The 22,343-nt window shown below is 44.3% G+C and overlaps 1 protein-coding gene and 1 long non-coding RNA gene across 2 annotated transcripts in view; one reads left to right on the forward strand and one right to left on the reverse strand.

Moving 5' to 3' along the window:
• Nucleotides 1–12,142, reverse strand: part of LOC123277661 (uncharacterized) — a 64,981-nt gene extending 52,839 nt beyond the window's left edge. The window contains exon 1 of the long non-coding RNA XR_011494832.1: nucleotides 11,974–12,142. This is a non-coding gene — a long non-coding RNA (uncharacterized lncRNA). The remainder of the gene's footprint in view (nucleotides 1–11,973) is intronic.
• Nucleotides 12,143–14,818: 2,676 nt separating this feature from the next.
• On the forward strand, nucleotides 14,819–19,051 carry CCN1 (cellular communication network factor 1). The gene is made up of 5 exons (XM_014830112.3): nucleotides 14,819–16,433; nucleotides 16,724–16,937; nucleotides 17,291–17,647; nucleotides 17,779–17,990; nucleotides 18,103–19,051. The coding sequence occupies exons 1-5, from the start codon at nucleotides 16,371–16,373 to the stop codon at nucleotides 18,403–18,405; spliced, it is 1,149 nt and encodes a 382-aa protein (XP_014685598.1). The 5' UTR covers nucleotides 14,819–16,370; the 3' UTR covers nucleotides 18,406–19,051.
• Nucleotides 19,052–22,343: the final 3,292 nt, after the last annotated feature.

Genomic DNA, 22,343 nt, shown 5'->3' on the forward strand with positions numbered 1-22,343 from the left:
TTGGCACCTTGCTCTTGGACTTCTCGGCTTTCAGAACTGTTAGAAATACATGTTTGTCTTTTAAGACACCCAGTGTGTGGTATTCTGTTATAGCAGCCTGAACTAAGACACAGATGTAATCAAGTTAAAATGAGATTACACTGGATTTGGATGGACCCTAAGCCAATGACTGGTGCCTTATAAGAAGAGGAAATTTAGATACAGACACACAGGCACACAGGGGAGACAGCTATATGAAAACAGAAGCAGAGATTAAAGTGATGCATCTATAAGCCACGGAACACCAAGGATTGCAGCCAATCACCAGAAGTTAAAAGAGGCAAGGAAGGATTCTTTCCTAGAATCTTTGGAGGTAGCGTGGTCCTGCTGACCCCTTAATTTTGGACTTGTGGCCTCTAGAACTCTGAGAGAATAAATTTCTGTTGTTTTAATCCACCCAGTCTGTGACACTTTGTTAAATCAGCCCTAGAGAACCGGTAAAGTTTCTTCCGAAAAATTCCAATTGCAGGATTTCCATTTTAGCCAAAATGGAGAAACAGTAACCAGATTTACCTTCCTTCTTGAAACAAATAATAAAACTGGACAAAATATACGAAACAATATTTGTAGACATAGGACATCAAACAGCACAAGACAGTGATTGCTTAGAGTGAGGAGATAAAAGAGATGAGACCTACAATTGCCTCAGCTTCCTGCTTAAAAGAATATCTAGGCAGAGTCCAGTAGTCTCCCTAAGTTGACCAGGCAGAGCTAGGTGTTTAGGGGAAGGCAAAGTGTCTAGAGACAACAGGGCAGAGTACTGTACATGGAAGAGCTGCCCAGAGAGAAAGTCTCAGAGATCTGAAAAGGACGGCCCTCATGCCTTCACCTAGGTAGTGATCAGTGCGTTCAGGTGAGGAAACTACCCGAGGCTGGGAAAAGAACTGCCTAAAAGAAGCAGAGGGAACAATTCTTGGAACACATACAGAACTGAGAATAGTTTATGTTCCCACCAGCCAGAGTGAAAAACTTCATAAATCATGAGACATCAGCTGGAGTACTCAGAAAGGGGTTGCTTGAGTGGTGGGGACAAATTAGTCCTAGAGTAAATGCTGCTCTGGTTCCTGACAAAGCTTAAAAACAAGACGTGAAAGGATTAACCTATTTCCAAGTAACTTAACTATGTTCCAAACAAAATCTAAGAATATTTTTAGGAGTATAAATATATCTAGTACCCAAGAAGGTAAAATTCACAATGTCTGACATCCAGTCAAAAATTACCAGGCATACAAATGAACAGGAAAATATGATCTATACTGAGGAGAAAAAAATTAATCAATAAAAACAGACCAGAAATGATACATATGATAGAGTTAGTAGACAAGGACATTAAAAGAGTCATTATAACTATATTCTGAATATTCAACAAGGTCATAGAAAGATTAACCATGCTACACAGCAACAGGGAAGATATTTTAAAAGACTCAAATCAAGCTTCTAGAGTTGAAAGTACAATGTCTGATGTGAAAAATACAATAAATCTGATTAATGCAGATTATATACCTATCATAAAAGAAAAGATTAATGAACTTGAAGATATAGCATTAGAGATTATCCAGAATAAATACATAGAGAAAAGAAAAAGACTAAAAATAAAATGAACAAAGTTCCAGTGAGTTGGTAAAAACTTCAAATTTTTAATACACATGTAATTGGAGACTTCAAAGTACAGAGAGGGGGTATGCTGAGACCAAAAATATATTTGAAGAAATAATGGCTGAAAATTCTTTCCAAATTTGATGAAAATTATAAACCCACAGATCCAAGAACCCCAAACACAAGAAACGTGAAGAAAACTACACCAATGCACACCACAATCAAATTGCTTAAAACTGGTGGTAAAGAGAAAATTCTTAAAAGCAGTCACAGAAAAGATACATTACATGGTGAAGATCAAAGATAAGAATGTCAGCAAACTTCTTATCAGAAACAACATAAGCCAGAACAGTGGAACAATATCTTTAAAGTAATGAAAGAAAAAACTGCTAACAAAGAAGTCCAATATCCAATAAAAATAGCTTTCAAATATGAAGGTGAAATAAATACTCAAATAAGTACATGAAACAACTGGTAAAATATGAATAAGTCTGTAAACCAGTTAACAGTATTGTACTCATGCCAATTTCCTGGTTTTGATATTGTACTACAGTTATAAGATGCCACCATTGGAGGAAGCTGGGCAAAGGGTGAAGGGTGAAGGCACTGACTCTGTATACTATTTCTGCAACTTCTTGTGCGTCTATATTATTCCAAACCAAAGAGTTAAAAAAATGAAAAGGAAGCAAATATTTTTTCATACATGCAAAAGCTGAAGGAATTAATCACCAGTACATCTATACAAGAAACATTAAACATTTCAGAAACAAGCAAAAGTTATACCAAATGTAAATCTGGATCTCAACAAAGGAATGAAGAGCACCAGAAATGATAAACGTGGGTAAATATAAAATATCTTTTTTTCAGTATTTTATTTATCTTTGAAAAGATAAGTGACTGTTTAAAGTCAAAATATTAACACTGTATCATGGAGTTTATAGCATATGTAGAAGTAGAATATGTGGGAAAAATTGCACAAAAGCAGAAAAGAGGAAAATGAATGCATACTGTTGTAAGGTTCTTATACTATATTTGAAACCATACAAAATCACTTGAAGGTAAACTGATAAATTTAAAATGTATACTATAAACCCTAAAGCAACCACTGAAATAAAACAACAGAGAGTTACAGCTCATAAGCCAATAAAGGGAGTAAAATATAACTATAAAAACACTCAATCCAAAAAAGGAAGAAAAAGTAGAAAAGAGGGATAAAAAATAGATGGGAAATATAGCAAGAGGATATATTAATCCTAACTATATCAATAATCACATTAAATGTGAATGGTCTAAACGCCTCAATTAAAAAGTAGAGACTGTCGTATTGGATAAACAAGCAAAACAAGAAAGCCACTTTAAATATAAAGACACGAATAGATTAAAAGTAGAGATTAAAAAATACAGCACACTAACACTAACAAAAAGAAAGCTGGAGTAGGGAGTAGATTTCAGAGCAAAGAATATTACTAGGGATAAAAAAGGTATATTAGTAGGAGTTCTCCAGAGAAACAGAACCAATAGAATGTGTGTACGTGTGTGTGCATGTGTGTGCGTGTGTGCATATTTATTTATTTATTTATTATAAGGAATTGGCTCATGTGAGTACGGAACCTAGAGATGGAGGAGAGCCAATGATGTAGTTCCAGCCCAAAGGTCCGCAGGCTTATGAGCTGGGAAGAGCAGATGTTTCAGTTCAAGTCCAAAGGCAGGAAAAAACTCATGTCCTAGCTTGAAGGCATTCAGGCAGGAGGAATTCCCTCTTACTCAGCCTTTTGTTCTATTCAAGCCTTCAACTGAGTGGATGAGGTCCACTCGCAGTGGAGAGGGTAATCTACTTTACTCAGTCTACCAATTCAAATGCTGATCTCATCCAAAAACACCCTCACAGACACACCCAGAATGTTTGATTGAATAGCTGGGCACCCTATGGCTCAGTCAAGCTGACACATAAAATTAACTGTCACAGAAAGTCATTTCATAATTATCGAGTGGTCAGTTTATCAAGAGGATATAGCAATCCTACACGTTTATGCACCTAATAACAGATTTTTAAAATACATCAAGCAAAAAACTGACAGAACAAAAGGAGAACTAGACAAATCTTTAATTGTAATTGGAGATTTCAATACTCCTTTTTCAATTATTTAAAGATTAGGTACACAAAAAGATCAGTGAGGATATAGAACACTTGAACAACACTATCACAACTACCCCAACTGACATTTCTAGAACACTCCATCCACAACATATGGTCGATTCTTTTCAAGATAGACCATATTCTATGCCATAAAACAAGTCTCAGTAAATTTAGAAGAATTCAAGTCACGCATGGTTTATTTTGTGACCACAAAGAAATTAAACTAGAAATAAATAACAGAATGATGCCTGGAAAACATCCAAATGTTGGATCCTAAATAACACATTTTTAAATAACCCAAGAGTCAATAAGAAATCAAAAAGGAAATTAGAAAGTCCTTTGAACTGAATGAAAACAAAAGCACAACATGTAAAAATTTGTGGGATGCAGTTGAAGCAAGATTAGAGGGAAATCTATAGCACAAAATGTTTATAATAGAAAGAAAAAATATCTTAAATCAGTGACCTCAGTTTCCACATTGAAAAACTTGACAAATAAGGGAAAACTAAGCCCAAAGCAAACAGAAGAAAGTAAATAACACCAGATGGCACAGCACAAACAATGGTGGAATCAAACAATACTCTAAAATACCACTAAATGTAATGGAGTCCTGGAGTACAGTTCCTTTACTCAACATGCTGTCCCTTCTTGTCCTCTTCCATTGTGATCCACTGCCTAGGAAAACGGTTTCAAATAACTAGGCTCACCTTTAAAACTATACAACAGAAATCTTGAGATTCACCGTGCACCATTTTAGGTAAGGCCAAGAATATAATTCACTTATCTACCAGCTATCATTAGAACACCAGAAGATATAAGTTTACCCAAAAGACTATAAATATCAGGAAGCCTGGATTGCTTACCAAAGGAAAGCAGAAAGGCATTCAAAACAAAAATACCCAACCCCTTATTAATGAGATGTTGTTAGAGGACCCTCAAGGCTTATGCTGATAACGACGTCCTAGGCATAGACAATTAAATTTCTCTCCAAGCAGACAAAAACATAGCTTGTTCTTCCAAGCTTTGCAGAGAAAGCATTGAAAACTCCAAGAGCAACACTGTCCAGTGCAAAGAGAAGCCCTCACCCCTAGCATGGAGGCCATGTTCAGACAGGGATCCCGAAGCAGTTCGTGCACCCTATACCTTTATGAAGGGACTTATTGTACAGTATTTACACATACACATTATTTACACATGCTCTCATCACGCCAGACTGCATCGTCCTCAAAGTCAGGGACCACATCTTAGTCATTTTTGTATCACCAAACTCTAGCCTGCTGTAATCATTTAATAAATGTCCTTTAAATGGCAAGCTCAAGCCCTTTAGAAATCTAAAAGGTTATAGGTAACAGCCAATGTGATAGCCTGGTGATAACAGAAAACAAGATGAGGCTTCAAATCCAAGTTGAAATCAAGGAACAGAGGCTTATTATCTCTTTTCTTAGTTCAATCAGATTTTTCAAACATTTTAAAAATGGATTTATTTCCAGCAGTTAGTGAGAGTTTGGGTGGGACCAGGTTTTATCTGAATCAGTCTGCCCATCCTTTTCCCACGGTGTTCTGGAAGAAAGCACAGAGCGATGACTCACAACTTGGCGCTCTTCTTAGTTCCTATGTACTGACACCAAATTGTGTTCCAAAAGAGGTGTTTATAAAGGATCAAAACCTGGATGCTTGGCCCTAGGATATGGTTCGTGTTATAAGCTTTCCAACATGGTGCTAAATTAACTGCATTTTGTTCCAGATGGTTAATGACTAATAAATGGAGAGGTGACTTCAAGTGGAAATTGTCTCAGTTCTCACTTTATGTCACTTCAGATGTCTTCCCTAAGTTTGTTCCCACTCCCACCCTCATCTTCTACCTCTTTTCCTGGTCCCAGCTTTCAGGGTTGCAAGTCCTTGGAAATTGTGTTTGCAGTATGGCCCAGCTATGAGAGTAGACCTTTTCTGGTTACCTTTCCTGGACTGAGACTCAAGGACTTCTCTATGCAAAATAGCAGAGCAACGACCTTGACAGTGCAGGAAACCCAGAGGAAAGAAAGGTAAATGGAGTCCAGATTAGTTGTGGCAACAAGAAAAGACAACAAATCCACAGGAATGTCATAATTCACTATGTTCTTCTTATTCCATCCCTCCCATCCTTACCTCCCCCAACACATGAGCGTGCGCGCGCACACACACACACACTCCCCAGTGCTCTTGTCCAAACCCCCTTCCTATAGTCATGTAACTTCCTTCTTGCAGCAGCCTCTCAGGTTACACCTTAGTACTCCAGCACAGCCTTAGGCTGCCATAGCACTTCCCATCTGTCTTTCTAACACAAAATCCCCAAATCATACTTCCTTCACTATTTCTAATTAAACTCTGGACCTCTGGAAACTGTCATCTGTCCCTAGAAAACAGAAATCACCAATATCTAAATCATTCTATACGGTGCCTAGCAAGGAAGCAAATGTCAGTGCAGATTTAATGTCACCATGCCTGTTCTCCGATTATAATGATGATGACGACGTCGACATGATGGTAATGATCCTATTCACTTTAATTTGTACCTCCTTTTAGAACTTAGACTCACCAGTGGCTCAAAGACTTTAGCATCAATGGATCTGCAAGAGCTAAGAAAATGTTAAAGGCCTGGCTCTCTAGAGGCAAGGTGGTAACAAGAAAAGAAAATGGAAAAAGAGTGAACACTCACAAAGGGAGTGGAAACTCAGGGAGTCAGGATGATGTAGCAGAAATGCAGAAAGGGCACTGGCTTTGAGTTAGGTAGGCCAGGATTAGAATCCTTGTTTGGGGAGTAGAGTCCTTAACCACTGTCCCCGTGGCTGAGTGGTTAAGTTCACGCGCTCTGCTTCAGCCGCCCAGGGTTTAGCTGGTTCAGATCCTGGGCATGGACCTAGCACCGCTCATCAAGCCGTGCAGAGGCAGCGTCCCACACAGCACAACCAGAAGGACCTGCAACTAGAATATACAACTATGTACTGAGGGGCTTTGGGGAGAAGAAAACAAAAAAGATTGGCAATAGATGTTAGCTCAGGTGCCAATCTTTAGGAAAAAAAAGGAATCCTTGTTTGGTCACATTCTAACTGTCTGATCTTGGACAAGTTGCTTAACTTCTCTGAAGCCCTATTTCGTAAGCTTAGAAAGATGTTAAAATGTTGATCTTAGAGGATTCTGTTGAACATTAAGTGAGATAACCTTTAAGGCATTTGGCTCATGTCAGTTCTCTTCCCGCCCCCCTCAGAAAGAAGGATCTATAGGGATAATTTCCAACAGCACTCAAAACGTTTAATTGATGCATTTTTAAAGGCTCACCCTAGGGTCCTCACTTTCAGGTGTTTTCTAATGTCTCACGAAGATGCACATGTTCCCTGCAATCGCCAGCTTCAAAAGGAATCTGTATGATAGGGAATAATTGTGCCTGACCCCTCCCATCCATCAAAATACGTAAATCAAACAAGATCACGTCTTTAAAGTCTGAGACTCGAAGTTAGACGTCCCTGATCTGTATTCTCAAAGGAACTTGACTGCACTGCATCCAGAGCATCAATCACTGTATTATAGTATTTGTTTAAGTATCTGCATTTCCCGTGGGCTGTGAGAGCCACTATGGCAAAGTCTAGATGTTATTTCTCTTTGCATCACCACCTAGCATGAAGCCTGTCATACAAACCATATTTACGGGACTGAACTGAACCATCTGTCTTCTGGATCTGCAAGGCTTCAGTACGCATTCTACACTTGATAATTCCCAAGCAGCATTTCCCAGAGCCTTAGAAATTTCAAGCCTTGAACACATATTGTCTTCATCCTTTAAGAATTGACTGTTTAGGTGATCAAAAGGTACAAACTTCCAGTTGTAAAATAACTAAGCCTTGGGGACGTGATGTACAGCACGGTGACTGCAGTTAATAATACTGTATTGTATATTTGAAAGTTGCTAAGAGAGTAGATCTTAAAAGTTTTATTTATGTAATTATTTAAATGTTTTGGTGAGGACGGTCGGCCCTGAGCTAACATCTGTGCCGATCTTCACCTATTTTGTATGTGGGATGCTGTGTCGGCATGGCTTGACAAGTGGCGTAAGTCTGCACCTGGGATCTGAACCTGCCAGCCCTGGTCGGCTGAAGCAGAGCGCCAGAACTTAACCACTACACCACCACCACCAGGCTGGCCCGAGAGTAGATCATAAAAGTTAAAAAAATTTGAAAATGGCTTTTCTTTTGCTTTTATTTTGAAAGCTAAAACCTAATTGGAGGAGAGAGGGTAAAAGATTTTGAAGAAATGCCTGGGACTAGCCTCAAATTACACTATGCTTTTTATTTATTGCCGTAACCCTGGGCACCTCACCCCTACTCCAGCATCTGAGGCTCAGGGACACCTTGCCTAAGGCGCAAACATGGTGTACTTGGTGGGTGTCTGGAGGCCTCTGTGCTTAGTGACTCTGTTATGAGAGTGACCACAGGTTCCGGGAGGCGGCAGCTCCATCTGCCTCAGGTAACAAAATTGCTGGTGATGACTAAGTAACCGTAGAAGTTTCTCTTAATCTCTGAGTTCCTCCTCTGCTCTGACACATCTCGTTTTCTTCAGAGGAGATAGGAACAAGCTCGGGCAAGGGTTCTTGAGGAGGGAACCCTTTTTTATGGTTTAACTTGTTCATTACCAGACTCTCAGGAAGAACTCGGTGTCCACAGCTACTGAAAACACTAATAAGCTCAAGACACATTTAAAAATGTATTTAAGAGGAAGTCAAGAAGTTGGGAGCCAGTTCCTAAACTTTAAGGCAGATTTAATGAAGGGCAAATACCACATCTTCCCTCAAAAGAATGGCCTTTGGAGACAGAAACTCTGTTCCACCTTAACAGCTCTGTGCCCTTGCAGCAATTACTGACTCTAGCTAAGCCTCAGTGTTCTTATCTTTTAAATGGAAATAAAATACTCACCCTACAAGGTTGTTTACAAACATTAGATGAGATCACTAACTCATCTATATATACTAACTGCCTAGTCTTTGGTTGGAAAAATCCAGGCCCAGTAGATACAACCATCCTCATGGCTCCCCAACACGGAGGCCAAGTGTCAGCTGGCATTAATCCTAAGGCATGGCGTTCTGTACCCGGTTGATCCCTGGGGCACTTGAGTGCATGACCCCTGAGCTGGGGCAACCCCATTGTCTTATAGATGAGGAAACCAAGGTGATATCTCACGTGGCTCACTGCTGCCTGTAGATTTCTTAGATGGTCCTGGGGGCCCCAGTGTAAGCAAGAATCCTGGGCTGGATGGATCTTAAAATCACATCATCTATATACCATTTCTCAAATGATTTTATAACTAGAGTTCATCTAGTCTAAAGAATAGAGAATATTCTCTAGAGAATAAGGCTAGCTCGTTCTATGCTAATTTAGTAAAAGTGAAGGTAATGGTGGTGCTTAGCAGTCAGAGTAATTGTAATTTATTAAGCACTTACTATGAGCCAAGCATCCTGCTAAGCATGGAAACATGTCTTTGTCTTATTTTGCATAATCACCCCAACTGCCAGAATCCTCCTTTGCACTAATCCTCAGACCTGACGAAGCTGGCACGAAAAAATGTCTTCAGTCTCTCCGTAGGATCTATCTGTGTGCTGATGTACTGTGCCCAAATCAAATCCTTCCTAAATTCTAAACGTGCTATGTGTGGTTCTAAGTGGGCAATTGAGAGACAGGTATCTCTGGAAATAAAACACAAGAGATGGAATCTGGAGCCACCCCCATTTGATAGTGACTTATAATTATATAATATATTTCGTATTGCTCAATCACGTCTAGAAGATGGATTGCAGGGTGGAGTGGGAGAGGTGCCTTCCAGTCTATTCCAATGAAATGTTTCTGTGTTATCACAAAACGAGAAGTTCTGGAAGGTAAGGGGGTTAGAAATGCCTGGCTTCCTTGGAGACATGCCAGGTCGAGGAAATAAACAGATATAGTTCCCACTAAACACGGATGCCCTAAAAAAAAGTGTTTCCTATCATGCTGCCAAGGCAATGTTAGCTGCTTACAATATAAATTCAGGGGGAGAAGTAAGAGGGATACTGAGTAGTGTTTGGGGAGTGAGTAAAGCAGAAAATAAGAAAAAGATACTTATTCCAATATTGTTGATAAAGTATAAACTCCTACACCTGAGTCAAGTGGCAGCCCTGATTCTTAAACAAATGAAAGTCTGGTCAACCTGACAATTAAATGGTACCCACAGTACTAGCCCCCAATATTTCATGAGTGGCTAGGGGTAACAGAACACTGGAGTAGGACAGGCTCTTAGAGACGTTCAGTCCAGAGGTCACAACTGGCAGCCCCCAGACATTGTCTTCTTTGGTTTTCCTAAGACTAATTCAGACGACATTTTAACATTATTTACTTAATTGCCAATATTTAAAAAATTTAAAGACTTCAGGGTCAGCCCTGGTTGCCTAGTGGTTAAGTTTGGCCAACTCTGCTTTGGTGGCCTGGGTTCAGTTCCCGGGTGAGGACCTATACCACCCCTCAGTGGACATGTGGCAGCAGCCCACATACAAACTAGAGGAAGATTGGCCACAGATGCTAACTCAGCAATAAATAAATAAATAAATAAACAAATAAATAAAAGACTTCACATAAAAATCCAGATCTCTAGTATCTCTTTAAAAAGATGAGAAAATAGGCAAACACTGGACCTACATTTTTACCTCCCAACCACTCAGCACCCCATAATTGGTCCATAGTATCCCCATAGTTCCCTAATGCTGAGGCCAACGGTCAGCTAGCATTAATCCTTGAAATGGCACTTTGTTACTTGGCTCATCCCTGTGAACCCTCATAGCTCACCACTGCCTTTAGGCCGAGTCCCAGTGCTACCACAGGCAAGGCCACTCACAGAAGGTCCCTGCTGACCTCTCTTGCCAGCTCCCCAAAGGAATCTTATGGTCCAGCCACACTAGATGGACCCTCAGCATGCATGGTCGAGGCTCTGTTCCCTCTGTCTCAAACGTCCTTCCCTGTATCAGACTCTTGCCCATCCTTTCAAACGCAGATTAGTTCCATCCTCACTCTCCAGCAGGAAGTATCCACACAGCATGTTATACCCACTTCAGCAACAGACTGCAGAGTCCTCCAGGGGAAGATCAATGTTAAAGTCCTCTTTTTTATACCTCTGGTGCCTACCACATGACGCATCATGAGCTTTGAATAAATCTGGGGTTCAGAGAGGATAAACAATTTGCCGTTGGAGACATAGGTAATTATACTCATAACATATAGTTGGAAAAAACAGGTTAAAAGCATAGTCAGCCCATGAGGAACACTCAGACTGATGAACCATCAAGTAAGTGATACTGAAAACTTTATCTCAGTGACAAATGCAGTTCCCACCAGGCTCACTCCAGAGGTAGGGACTGCCGGATCAATGTGGCTTGTGAGGTGTCAGAAGAACCCCAAGGGTCCCAGATATCTCCCAAACCAGCCTGCCAAGGTGCCTTAACGTCCACCATATAAACTTACCTGCATTAAGATTTTTTCTGTTAAAATGCAGCACCCCCTCTCCTCCCCTCCCCAAGAGCCGGTGCATTAGGCAATTCTTAAAGGTTAGCACAGCTTCAGTTAACTTATCAACTATTTTTCTCTCTGATGCATTTATCCTGGAATATGGGTAAGTTGTGATAGAGTTAAATAAAGGTAAAGTTCCAGGAGAGGGAACAGGCCTGAGCATCTGAAGTTAGAGATGGGAAGAGACAGTGTAACACAGTGGTTAAGGGCAAGGCCTGTGGGAACCAAAGCGGCTGGATCCAGTTCTGCTACCTGCTAGGTGAGTGCCCTTTGCTAGTCATCTTCTGTGCCTCCTTTTCCTCGTTTGGATAGAAGATGGTGTTAACAAGAGGATCTGCCTCAACGGAGCATCCGAGAATTAAATGAGTCAATATAGAGCAAGCATTCCAAACAGTGCCTGACACAGAGGGAGCCCTATATAAGTGTTTGCTTCTGTCACTACTGGGAGAGGATGGCATGAGATTTAGCCCTGAAAGGGGCTGCCCCAGTTCTACTACCTGCTGGTCCTTTCCCAATTTACTGATGAAAGATACAAGGTCTAGAGAGGAGGAGCAGCTGACCGAAGGCTACAGGCAAGCGGACGGCAGAGCTAGGGCTTCCTCTCCAGGGCACCTCCCTCCCCGCGCGCCCCCGCAGGGAACTCACCGACGAGGGAGAGAGGAAGGGGCTGTGGGAGAGCGAGAGAAACAGAGAGCGAGCTCCAGCCTCTCTCGCTTCTAGGGATAGGGGGACCCAGACCCTTTGGGACTTCTCCCCAGAGTCAATTCCATGTCCCCGCTCTCGGGTGGGCTCGATGTCTGAGCAAACGCCACCCTCTGACACACAAGCCCACACCCCCGCGCCTGGGCGTACCCTCTAAGTCTGGCACAGCGCGCCAACTCGCTGCCCCGCTGGGAGGACGAGTCAACAGTGGGGTGGACGGGAAAAGTGACACAATCGGCCGTGCTGCTCTCCCCGCCAACCTCCCACGCAGCGCGGGGCGGGCCTCGGCGCCGGCCGGGGTGCGGGCTGGGGCTGGGCTGCGGCGGGCTCCCCGCGCCCGCGTGCCCGCACGCCCGCCACAACCGGGGCCCGGCGGCCCGAGGCCCGGGCGCGGGCACTGCGCAGCAACGCGGCGGCCGCGCGGTCGCCGGCCCGCTCCTGGGGCCGCCGCCGCCACCGCCCCCCAGAGCTGGATGACGGAGTCTTGAAAGACTTTCACCAAATATGGGCTGGGGCTGGAAACGTCCTGCGCCGCGCGCCGCCGGAAACCTCGAGTCCTGGCAACCGCGGCGACTGGGGGCGCGCGGGCCGGGCAGCCGGCAGGGGGCGGCGGGTAGCAGGCGGCCGCGCGCGCCCCGCAGCTCCAGCCCCCGGCCGCGCCAACCCTGCTCCCTGTCCCGCAGGGGTCCTGGGGGCAGCCGAGGCCCTCCCGATGCGTCTGCCACCCACTTCCCGCCGCCCTCCCTCCCGGCTTCCTCTGGCTCCCTCCAAGATCACTCCAACACACGGGGTGGGGGCAGGGTGGAGGGGAAGAGGATGGCATGGGGCCGCCACCTTAAAGCTGACCTTTCGCAGTCACCGTAGATTTTTCTGTTCATTAAGGTGGCTATAAAAAGCGGAGTTGTGAGACTGGGTGTGCAGGCGAGTACCTGACTATGAAGACACACGCACGCACACACACAGCCATTACAGGCGCTCCTGTCGTCCAAGACTGTTTCTCAGGGTGTGATTCCCCGAACCCGCAGCATCAGCATCACCTCGGGACCTGTTAGAAACGTAACTAATAGGAAATGCTGAGGTGGGGCCCAGCGAGTCAGTCTTTTAACCAGCCCTCCAGGTGATTCTGAGACGTGCCAGAATTTGAGAACCACTGGTCTGGGGCTAGGAAACCGGAGTCGCCAGGTTTAGGGCGATTATTGTTCTCAGTTGCTGCCAGACAGTGAACCCTTCTTTTGGTGACCTAAAATTCCCTGGCAGCAGTGGGTGAGAGACGTCCCCACCGCTCAGCCCAAAGCTGCAGGAGACAAGCAGCCCCTTCTCCGTGCCTTGCAGCCCAAAGAAACAAGGCGGCCGTTATTCCCTCGTGGGGCACCCGTATTGGGAGGGAGGGAGGAAAAAGAGCAAAGGAGCCATGCAGAATTAGCACCCGAAGACACTTACCCATAAACATTTGCACATTTCCCTTCCAATCTGTCAAGGTGAACTGATCTGCGGCTCTCAGCAGAGGAGGCGAGAAGGCGAGGGGACGGCTGGGGTTTCTGGACCGTCCTTGAGCAGGACATGAGGAGCTGCTCTTCCTCTCGCTTGGTGCTGTCCTTTACTAGCAGGCGCACCAGGACATAGTATACGGAAAGGCTGTGCACATAGGTTACTCCAGCCTCTCCGGCTCCCCCACCTCCTGGCCCTGTTTACTCCAGCTCCCAGCCCCCTCCCACAACACACCCCTTGCTTTAAATGGGCAGCTGACGGTAAGGTTCTCTAAGTTTCTCCTCTGGGGCAAACTCATCCTCGAAGATTCCCAGTTGAAGTCCAGAAACGAACCCACACACCCTTGTTAGAAAACTTTAATCTGATTTTTAAAGGAATCTCTGGAATGGCGTGTGTTTGAATGCTGTGCAGCAGGCTGAATCTCTTTGCGCAGCCCCCACCCCTTCAATAAAAGAACAAGGTATATACACGGGCCAGTTGGATCATTCATTGTAATTTTATTTTAAATCATGATAGACAGGTTGCGTGAAAAACAAGGAATTCCAAAGAATTTCCTGCTCTGGGAACAGAAGTTAAGTCTATATTTAACAACATTTGAAGCTGTCAAGAATGCTTTGTGGTTGGATAACAGAGGCAGAAAAATGTTAAAAACGCAGGCTACTGCTATACCCAAATATGGAAATATTGTTACGTCTGGTGTCTGATTCACCATCTGGAAATACTTACAACCATGAAGTCAAATAGAAAAGACGCCACAACAGAAGCCAGGAACGCTCCTCTCCATTCTCTCTCCATCACCTCCTCCCACCCAGTACTGCGCATACTCACCTCGCCCCCCCATCACTTCATTAAGAAGGAAACAATAATGAAACTCTAATACAGGAAAAGAACGTTTCCTAAATAGCAATTGATGGATTGGCTTGGGTAAGATATAGGGCCCAGACTTTCCTCACTTTTTTGGCATAATACCTGACGATCTATCGTCTTGAGAGGTAAACCCCCCACCCCACATCCCTCCAACAAAGCCTTTGAGATCCTACTCCCCCAAGCAAAAGCCTCTTAGACTTATGAAAGGGCACTTTGGAATGAATGAAACTTAACTCTTTCCTGCCACAGTTCTCCTCACTGGAGAATGTTTTCACTGCAATAGCTTCTCACTGTGCTTATCGGTCATTCACAGAAAAGTCGGCACTAAAGGCCTTCTTAAGTAAGACTTAAATTATGAAGACTGAACAGCCCTGAACATTAAAAAGGACAAGGAGTCCTGGAGCACAAGTAAAAGGGAGACTCCCATAATTACTTGTGTATGTTTTTATTAAAATTACACAAGAAGATAGTTTTTGAAACCTTGAGGGAAAATTTATCAGCACACTATCAAAACGATACTGATGATGACTGATGACATTAAAATGAATTGCCTCATAGAGTCTTCTGCTGAGTATGTTGCAGGTAGAATAGGATCTTAAAATCTGCCAACATTTTTATTACAGAATATTACGTCCCAAACCTTATTTCTCTGTACTGGGAGAGAAAAGCATTGCAATTCACTTGAAATGGGAGGCTTCTAAATGGTCCCAAGGAAAGGAGCTAAAACTCGCACAAAACTTTCAGCTTTAAGAAGTCTGCCTTTTCCGGAGATCCATTGGGTACAGCGGTGTTGGAATCTGGTTTGGCCTTGCAGTATATGCAGGTGATGACCTCAGTACAAATCTTTCCATGGTGGTCCCCTCCGCTTCTGGCTGGCTGCTTAGTTATCATCGCCTCCCGCCCGCGGAGGGATGCTGGATGGGCTTACCCCGTCTCCCGCATCCGTAGGAAGTGTAAGCCAGCCTCCCGGAGAACTCCCTGCGTTCGTTTCCTCCCGGACTTCCAACCCAGGCAGTGGGCTGGAACAAAGTGGGAACCTCCAAAAACAAACAAGTACGACACACCAAAAAGGGGAGGGGGGGCCGAAGGGGGAAGACCTCTGATTGGGAAGCTGCCAAACATGGGGGAAGTTGATTTTTTTTCTCGTTCTCATTCATAAACGCCACTGCGGGTATTAATTTGCAATACACAACTTGGCTAATAAACACCATGCCAAAGCTTTGGGACTTGATCCGAGCATGCCTCTATGAAGTCCACAAATAGATTCCTGGCTGCAGGCACAGTCCCCCTCCCCGTTCGCCTCTCTCAATAGATAACTTGAGTCTCACCTTCGCTGTAAACAAGCAAACAGCTCGCTGCCTTCCCGGGTGAGGGCTTCCAAGGCTGCCCGGTCAACTCGGCATCACCAAACAAAACGACTTTTGTTCGTCCCAACCAGGTCCTCCCACCCTCCCAGTCCAAGCAAAGTTCTGAACTCGCCCCCCTCGTCCCTTCCACCACCATCACCACCAGCACGCCAATAGAAGTCGTTATTTAAAGTGGAAAAAACGGGAGATTGTTTTCTTGACGCGTCCAGGACCAGGAAAAAAAAAAAAAAAAAAGGTGCAACGGAGCCAGGGGAGGCGCTTGGCAGCAGCCCGCGCCAACCAGCATTCCTGAGATGTTTGAGAATTCTGGAACGCGCAGACAGAGCCGACGTCACTGCAACACGCGGCGCAGCAGCTGGCCCGTATAAAAGGCGGGCTCTGGGCGCTTGGGCAGACCGCGAGCGAGAGCGCCCCCGAGCAGCACCCGCGCCCTCCGCGCCTCCTGCGAAGGATCTCGAGAGAAGGACGCCGAGTCCGCTCCCGCCCCGGCCCTCGCCGCTCTGCCAACCGGCCCAGCGCACCCGCCGCCCCGAGCCCGCCGCGCCGGCCCTCTTGCTGCGCCCCGGTGTGTTGGCGTCTTCGCTTCCGCGCTCGCCCGGGCTCCTCCTGCGCGCCACAATGAGCTCCCGCACCGCCAGGACGCTCGCCTTCGCCGTCACCCTGCTCCACTTGGCCAGGCTGGTGAGTTCTTTGGCCACCGCTTCCCCGTCCGCTCTCCCAGCCCCTTCCCCTTCCCGTAGATTGACCACGGCAGAAAAGAAACTAAAAAGTCCGGCGGCGTTTCGGGGGAGCTCTTTCCTTAAGCCCCTGAAGACGTGTCGCGGGCCTCCTGGCGCGCGCAGCCGCCCGGAGTGGCCAGGCTAGACGGAATCAGAGACCCCCTGCCGACAGGGTCCGCGACCCCCAGTCCCTTCCCCTGCGCCTCTCCTGCGCCCCGCGCCGAGTCTCACGCGTGTCTTCTCTCCCTCCAGGCGCTCTCCACCTGCCCCGCCGCCTGCCACTGTCCCCTGGAGGCGCCCAAGTGCGCCCCGGGAGTCGGGCTGGTCCGGGACGGCTGCGGCTGCTGTAAGGTCTGCGCCAAGCAGCTCAACGAGGACTGCAGCAAAACGCAGCCCTGCGACCACACCAAGGGGCTGGAATGCAATTTCGGCGCCAGCTCCACCGCTCTGAAGGGGATCTGCAGAGGTAAGATGCTTGTGGTTTGGCCCCTTTAAAAAAATAATAGTCCCCGTAGTCCAGAAGTTTAGTAATTTTGAGACCATGTATGGTGATGCTTTGTTGTTGGTAGCTTGGCAGAAAGGCACATGATTTCAGCAGTCTGGAATGCAATTCAGTGTGTCTGGGCCCAACGAAAAGCGCATACGGAAAAGTGATTCCTGACTAACTTATTGTTCTGGTCTGGAGTCTCCGGGGAATTGCAGGGAACTTTACCATAAATTGAATTTAACAGCAGAAAATATGTATGAGTTTCAGGCCGTGTGTAGTTCAGAATCTTAACCTTAGCCTCTTCTCTCTTTCTCTTTTGGTGCTCTTTACAGCTCAGTCAGAGGGCAGACCTTGTGAATATAACTCCAGAATCTACCAGAACGGGGAAAGTTTCCAGCCCAACTGTAAACATCAGTGCACATGTATTGATGGCGCTGTGGGCTGCATTCCTCTGTGTCCCCAAGAGCTCTCCCTCCCTAACTTGGGCTGTCCCAACCCTCGGCTGGTCAAAGTTACCGGGCAGTGCTGTGAGGAATGGGTCTGTGATGAGGATGGTGCCAAGGACCCCATGGACGACAGGGACGACCTCCTGGGCAAGGGGCTGCCATTGGATGCCTCAGAGGTGGAGTTAACAAGAAACAATGAATTAATTGCAGTTGGAAAAGGCGGCTCCCTGAAGCGGCTCCCTGGTAAGTGGAGACTAAGCCCATAAGACATTGTACTGAAATACTTTCCTAGTTTGAATCTTTACAGAAATGAGTTCTTGGATCTGTGTGTGTCAGGATGCCTCTGAGAAATCTCCCCTCTTGTTTGTCTCTAGTTTTTGGAATGGAACCTCGCATCCTATACAACCCTTCTTTACACGGCCAGAAATGTATTGTTCAAACAACTTCGTGGTCCCAGTGCTCAAAGACCTGTGGAACTGGTATCTCCACGCGGGTTACCAATGACAACCCTGAATGCCGCCTGGTGAAAGAAACCCGGATTTGTGAAGTGCGGCCTTGTGGACAGCCGGTGTACAGCAGCCTGAAAGTAAGTTCCTGAGGGGCGTGTAGGCTGTTCCCTGGCAGCTGGGTGAGATGTGCACTGCTCTTCCAAGAAGGAAGCCTCGTCCCTAACTTTCCTTCTCTCCTCTTTCTTACAGAAGGGCAAGAAATGCAGCAAGACCAAGAAATCCCCCGAACCAGTCAAGTTTACTTACGCTGGATGTTCAAGTGTGAAGAAATACCGGCCCAAATACTGCGGCTCCTGCGTGGACGGCAGATGCTGCACACCCCTGCAGACCAGGACTGTGAAGATGCGGTTCCGCTGCGAAGATGGGGAGATGTTTTCCAAGAACGTCATGATGATCCAGTCCTGCAAGTGCAACTACAACTGCCCGCATGCCAACGAGGCAGCGTTTCCCTTCTACCGGCTGTTCAACGACATCCACAAATTTAGGGACTAAATGCCACCTGGGTTTCCAGCACAAGGGTGGACGGATGGGGAGAAGAGTGCCAGAATCACGGAGACATGGGTGGGGGCGGCAGGGGTGAAGGGACTCATTGTAGAAGGGATGCATTGCTCATTCTCGAGTAGTATTGATGTATTTCGAAACTGCCAGGTGTGCTGGTGCAGATGGACACTAACACAGCCGCAATTGGAGAATACTTTGCTTCATAATATTGGAGCACACGTTACTGCTTCATTTTGGAGCTTGTGCTGTTGATGACGTTCTGTTTTCTGTTTGTAAATTATTTGGTAAGTGTATTTTTCTCTAGGCCTTTTTCCTTTAGGTTCTGCAAGTGTAAAGGATAATCAGATTAGCTAGACAGCTACAGCCTTCCTCCTTTGACAGAAGTAAATGGGGAAGGGTTCCAGCCCTTCCTGAAGGTGACACTCTGTGAGTGTCCATGAGAGGCAGCTATCTGGCTCTGAACTGCAAACAGAAATCAGGTGTTTTAAGACTGAATGTTTTTATTTATCAAAATGTAGCTTTTGGGGAGGGAGGGGAAATGTAATACTGGAATAATTTGTAAATGATTTTAATTTTATATTCAGTGAAAAGAATTTATTTATGGAATTAATCATTTAATAAAGAAATATTTACCTAATATCTGAGTGTGCAGCTTTCATTATTTTTAGAGACTGTCCAGAATCATTGGGAACAATCTAGCTTATGCATTCCATCATTCGGATGGGATTTCTTGAGTGCCTACTTTGTGCCAGGAACTGTTCTAGGTGCTTGGGATAGAGCAGGGAAGTAACCCACAAAAATAAGACAATGATTGCTTTTTTTATCTTCAGTAGAGAAAAATCTTTGCATTGAAAGTAATCTGTTTAAAAAACATGTGTTGAACACCAGGCATTGTAGGAAGCACGAGAAGGAATCTGAAGCTAAGTTTGTGATTTAAATAATAATGCTTTATTTTCACAAGAATTCAAAACCTAAGGGTCTCCATCACCCGATCACTGTGAGGAGGGTCCAGTTGAGTCATTTATCATTTTAATCACTAGGTTATTGTACATGTCACTTCAGTAGAGGACAGAAACTTTAATGAAAACAGTCCATAACCCAGGCTGCCCAAACTAAATCCATGGGCAAGATTAAGTATGGTTGGATAATGTGTTATAAAAAGCCACTTGTTTAATAACTTTCTATCTTTCCAACATTGTTCCTAAAACTTAGAAAAATGACTTAAAAATGTACCTTTGGTTGGGATCAGAGAAAAAATCTTGCAGTCTATAGGAGTCAGTTTTCACTGAATGAGCTTGAAGCAATGACTTGTGTTAATCCTAATAAGCCGGTGATTAGGTAAACATGCTGTTAAATGCAAAGGAATGCAAGGAATTTCAAGTACTCTTCCAATAGCGTGAGGACCAAGCTGCCCCGTACCCCTTTCCTTTTTATAATATACATTATATTGATGAGGGGGTGGTGGTTAGAGAGCGTTGCCTATCCAGAAGGTCAAAGGCTAGATGCAGAGCATTCCTTAAAGAAAAGGACCTGACTTCTCGGTCCAGGAGAGGTTGAGAAGGCTGCATCAATGTTTGTGAAAATGTTGGTAGCCTGTTTTAGAAGAATCCACATCTTTAGAAAGCACTGACAATAAACCTTTTATAGAGAGAAGTTTTTCTTTCATTGACCCTCTTGGCTCCTGTTCAAATCCATAGTGAAATATTTCAGTCTGCACTTGGTTAAGAGAGTACTTGAGTTTTTATGCAATAAGAGAAAGTGCTTTAAAAGGGGAGAAAGGGAACACTTCCAGGGTCCTGTAAGGGTGATTTTTCAAAAATAGTATTGATGCTTTAATGAAGACCTACAGAAAAAGCATTCCTAAGCATCTGTTTTAAAGCCTTACCGAAATGCATAAAGGTTAATATAAACAGGATAGTAAAATCTATCGGCAAAGGCCTTCGCTCTTCTGATTTTGATGATGTCTTGCCTGAAGTCTAACAACTTGTGTCTACTGAGTAGTCAGTTTTTCTTGCCTGAGGCATTCAAATTTTAAGGTATTTGGGAATTTCAACACCACCTGGCTCAGTCTTGGATGCAGTTAAACTTGTCAGTGCAACATAATGCGTGAAACATAGTAAAGGTCTGGTGTTTTTGTGGTGCAGTCTTGTTGAACAAACATCTAAGTTCATAGGGAAGATTTACACATTCCCAGCCACCAATCCTGGGGTATTTTCCTCCAAGAGTAGAGCCCAGCAAATGACTTCTTACGTAGAGACCAAGGAGCAATATTTTATAGATCCTTTAAGCGTGTAGGGAGGTGTGTTTGTCCAAATAAGCTTGGATGTGAAACAAAACCTAGCATGGGAAACACTGGATCTTTGGGTCATTGATCTTATTGTAGTAAATACAACAAGGGGACGTGCAAGTGCTGGTTCTGTTTAGATGAGAGTGATCAATTAATGCAAAAAGATGAATAGACACAAATTATGTCCATTTTATTTGGCCATAGGAAAAAAGTGAAGAAATTCCAAGTAATTGAGAATGAAATTATGTGATTTAGAAAAAAATGACTCTTATAGGTAGGGCATAGAGCTCTGTCTACTTCAAATATTTAGAAAACAAAAGAAAAAGCATGCGTCTACATATATGAAATATAAATTACAGATATAAACATTCATCATAATACATATGTACCCCTCCACACATTGTAAAGATTTTATGTTGTTGTCACTTTCTAATCCAAAAGACCCTGGTGGTCTTGAGCTGTTTTCTTTTTTTGATAGAGATGTAAGAACTGAGAGTTACAGGGTGACCTCTGAATCTTAGAAATTTAGTGAATTTTCAGAACTATTCTATGGGACATTTAGCAGCACAATAAGTGGTCTCAGCATGAAGATTTTCACATAAATGCATGTGGTATCTATTCCACAAAGAGACGCAACTGAGTCAAAATCAGCAAAGTATATTCTAGAGTTATTTTTCCAGTAGGGAGACAGATTTGATTAGTTCACAATCTCTTCTCCTGCCTTCTGGCACTATTTGAATGTCAGTTGGGCAATAGCAAGGACCCAGTAGGACCATAGTACAGAACAAAGCTGTGTTCTGGGCAGAGTGGCAGGTGATGCAGTGGAAAGAATCGCAGACTGAAATCGAGAGACACGGCTCTTAGCACCAGCTCTGCCATTAATTTATTGAGTGACTCTGGGCAAGTTTCTACTGTTTTAAAATGGAACAGTAGCTTTCAGCATTTTTGTCACCAAAAACATTCTTTTTCATATAATCTTTTTGGTGCATTGACTCCCATACCTTAAAAATTTTTTCTCCTCAAGCAACTGAATTTATGAAGTGAAAAATACTCAGGTCTTTCTGTGGGCAAATGAACTCATCCCTGTGAAGCCTTTGAAAATGTAATGTTGCTAGGCCCTCTTTACTCTCTAAAGCACCTTTGGTTACAGGATGTGGCAATCTGTGGATCCCACAGCCTGTAGGTCCATACTTTCACCTCCCTCTATAGCCCCGATATCTAGGCCTCATTAAATCCCTGCCCTAAATAACTCATTCTTTCAAACAAAGCACATTGTGAAGCATGACAATGATGTATGTGTCCTATGAATAGAACAGACATTTGTGACTTACTTTATTGGTGGTGGGCAACATTCATCTACGTAATCTTATAAAGTGCAATTCAATTAAAGAAGTACTCAGATGCATTTGTTAGTGCTTTACAGTTCTCATCTATTCTGAATACACCCCTTTCTCACATCCAGTGGGAACATCCAAATCTAAGCCACCATCATCTCTTGCCCGAATTACTGAAATAGCCTCCTCACTTGTGGCCCATTGTATTCTCCAAAGGTGGCTGCAATAATGTCTTCCACCCCACGTGCCCTTCTGCAATGTGATCTTGTGGTTCCTCTGTCAATAGATGGGGTCTATTTTTTCCATGT

Source organism: Equus asinus, chromosome 16 (genome assembly GCF_041296235.1).
Source record: "Equus asinus isolate D_3611 breed Donkey chromosome 16, EquAss-T2T_v2, whole genome shotgun sequence".
NCBI classification, from domain to species: domain Eukaryota; kingdom Metazoa; phylum Chordata; class Mammalia; order Perissodactyla; family Equidae; genus Equus; species Equus asinus.

Excerpts from the sequence above, each read along its gene's own strand:
- CCN1 (XM_014830112.3), top strand. The coding sequence starts at position 16,371 with ATGAGCTCCCGCACCGCCAGGACGCTCGCCTTCGCCGTCACCCTGCTC. Across the intron at positions 17,648-17,778 it reads CTCCCTGAAGCGGCTCCCTG|TTTTTGGAATGGAACCTCGC; the intron begins GTAAGTGGAGAC and ends GTTTGTCTCTAG. Across the intron at positions 17,991-18,102 it reads CGGTGTACAGCAGCCTGAAA|AAGGGCAAGAAATGCAGCAA; the intron begins GTAAGTTCCTGA and ends TCTTTCTTACAG.